This window comes from Galeopterus variegatus, unplaced genomic scaffold, assembly GCF_000696425.1.
Source record: "Galeopterus variegatus unplaced genomic scaffold, G_variegatus-3.0.2 Scaffold3222, whole genome shotgun sequence".
Lineage (NCBI taxonomy): Eukaryota > Metazoa > Chordata > Mammalia > Dermoptera > Cynocephalidae > Galeopterus > Galeopterus variegatus.
The window spans coordinates 171,255-172,853 of record NW_007729333.1 but is presented as its reverse complement, the minus strand read 5'-3'; the positions used below and the strand labels follow the sequence as shown (position 1 = coordinate 172,853).

At 39.2% G+C, this 1,599-nt stretch overlaps 1 protein-coding gene across 1 annotated transcript in view; it reads left to right on the top strand.

Annotated features, from left to right (window-relative positions):
- The first annotated feature begins 318 nt into the window (after positions 1-318).
- The window catches only part of VCAM1 (vascular cell adhesion molecule 1), a 20,146-nt gene continuing 18,865 nt past the window's right edge, over positions 319-1,599 (top strand). Inside the window, exons 1-2 of the mRNA XM_008584317.1 lie at positions 319-436; positions 991-1,266. Coding sequence (XP_008582539.1) covers positions 373-436; positions 991-1,266 — 340 coding nt within the window. The 5' untranslated portion in view covers positions 319-372. The remainder of the gene's footprint in view (positions 437-990; positions 1,267-1,599) is intronic.

The following is a 1,599-nucleotide window of genomic DNA, read 5'->3' as shown; positions in this document are numbered from 1 at the left end:
TGTATCTTTCTAGCAAATATATCCTTTTGGAGTTGAAGAGCAGAAAAAGTCTGCAATTTATAGTCTTGGAAGTGTCTTTTTTTTCCAGGACAGAGAGAGTAGTTTCAGTCCTAAGAGCAACTGGAAGGGTTAATACTGGGACTTGGCTGGCTGTCAGTTAAACTTTTTTCCCTGGCTCTGCTCTGGGTTTCCCCTTGAAGGGATTTCCCTCCGCCTCTGTAACAAGACCCTTTATAAAGAGCAGACTTTCCATTTCACTCCTCACTGAGTCTTGCTGGCTTTAGGAGCTGAAGACTCTTTCCAGGCACTCTCAGGTGGAGCAGACCTAAGAGTTTTGGAGCCATTATTTTCTCTTCACGGCAGCAACTTAAAATGTCTGGGAAGATAGTCGTGATCTTTGGAGCCTCAAATATACTTTGGATAGTGTTTGCAGCTTGTAAGTTCCTCTCCTTGATTTGTTTTATATGCTAGCATTCCATTTTAACCCTGGTTTTGGCTTCAGGGAGTTTTGCTATGGTAGTGAAGAAAGACATTAGGATTTTAAACAGGGCAAAACTTATTTAACCTAACTTTTAATGTGCTATTGAGTTTTGCTATATACCATTATACTGTCATAGTTAGAGCTGGAAGTTGATGTTTTCTGATACCTTTTTCTCAATGTCAAATGAGTAATTTGGATTTTTATCTCTAGTAATGTTATCTGTTTAGTTTCTTGTACTTGATAATGAGATCAAACTCAGCAGATAACAAAACACCTTTGATATGTGGGCATCAAGGTTGGAACTGAGAGTTCTCCTAAGTGAAGATGATTCCAACACCTTCTTTGGCTGTGACTTCAGTGCTTTTAGGGTGCCTTGTAATTGGCTTGAAGCAGTTTAAGAAAGAAATCAGACAGATCGTATTTTGGATGTTATACTAGAACAGAGCAGAGGGAGTAGAATGCTAGTCAAACCAGTGGTAAGCCCTCTTTTCTCTTTTTTGCTTTTGCAGCTCAAGATTTTAAAATCGAGACCTCCCCTGAATCCAGAACTCTTGCTCAGATTGGTGACTCCATCTCATTGATTTGCAACACCATAGGCTGTGAATCTCCATTTTTCTCTTGGAGAACGCAGATGGACAGTCCACTGAACGGGGAGGTGAGGACTGAAGGGACCAGGTCCGTGCTGATCATGGATCCTGTCAGTTTGCAGAATGAACACTCTTACCTGTGCACAGCAACTTGTGGATCTGAGAAACGGGAGAAACAAATCCAGGTGGAGATCTACTGTGAGTGTTTTAGACAACTTTCAGTTTTCTCTTAATTTTGCTTTTAAAATAGCCTTTTTTAAAAGGATGTTTCTAAAAGAAAAATTTTTAAGGGATATTTATGATATTTAAAGGATATTTATAGATTTTTCAGCTGGAGAAGATACAGCACTGAGAAAGCTAGAGACAGCTGATGCTAGCACTAGACCAGGAACTCACATCTTGGCTTCTGATTCCTCCTTTGCCATAAGCACGATAACCATGCATAAGACTCAACCTCCCAGTTCTCTTAGCTATAAAATGAAAATCTCCAAGGTCCTTTTTATTTTATTTTTTAAAAAAATTTCCATTTGA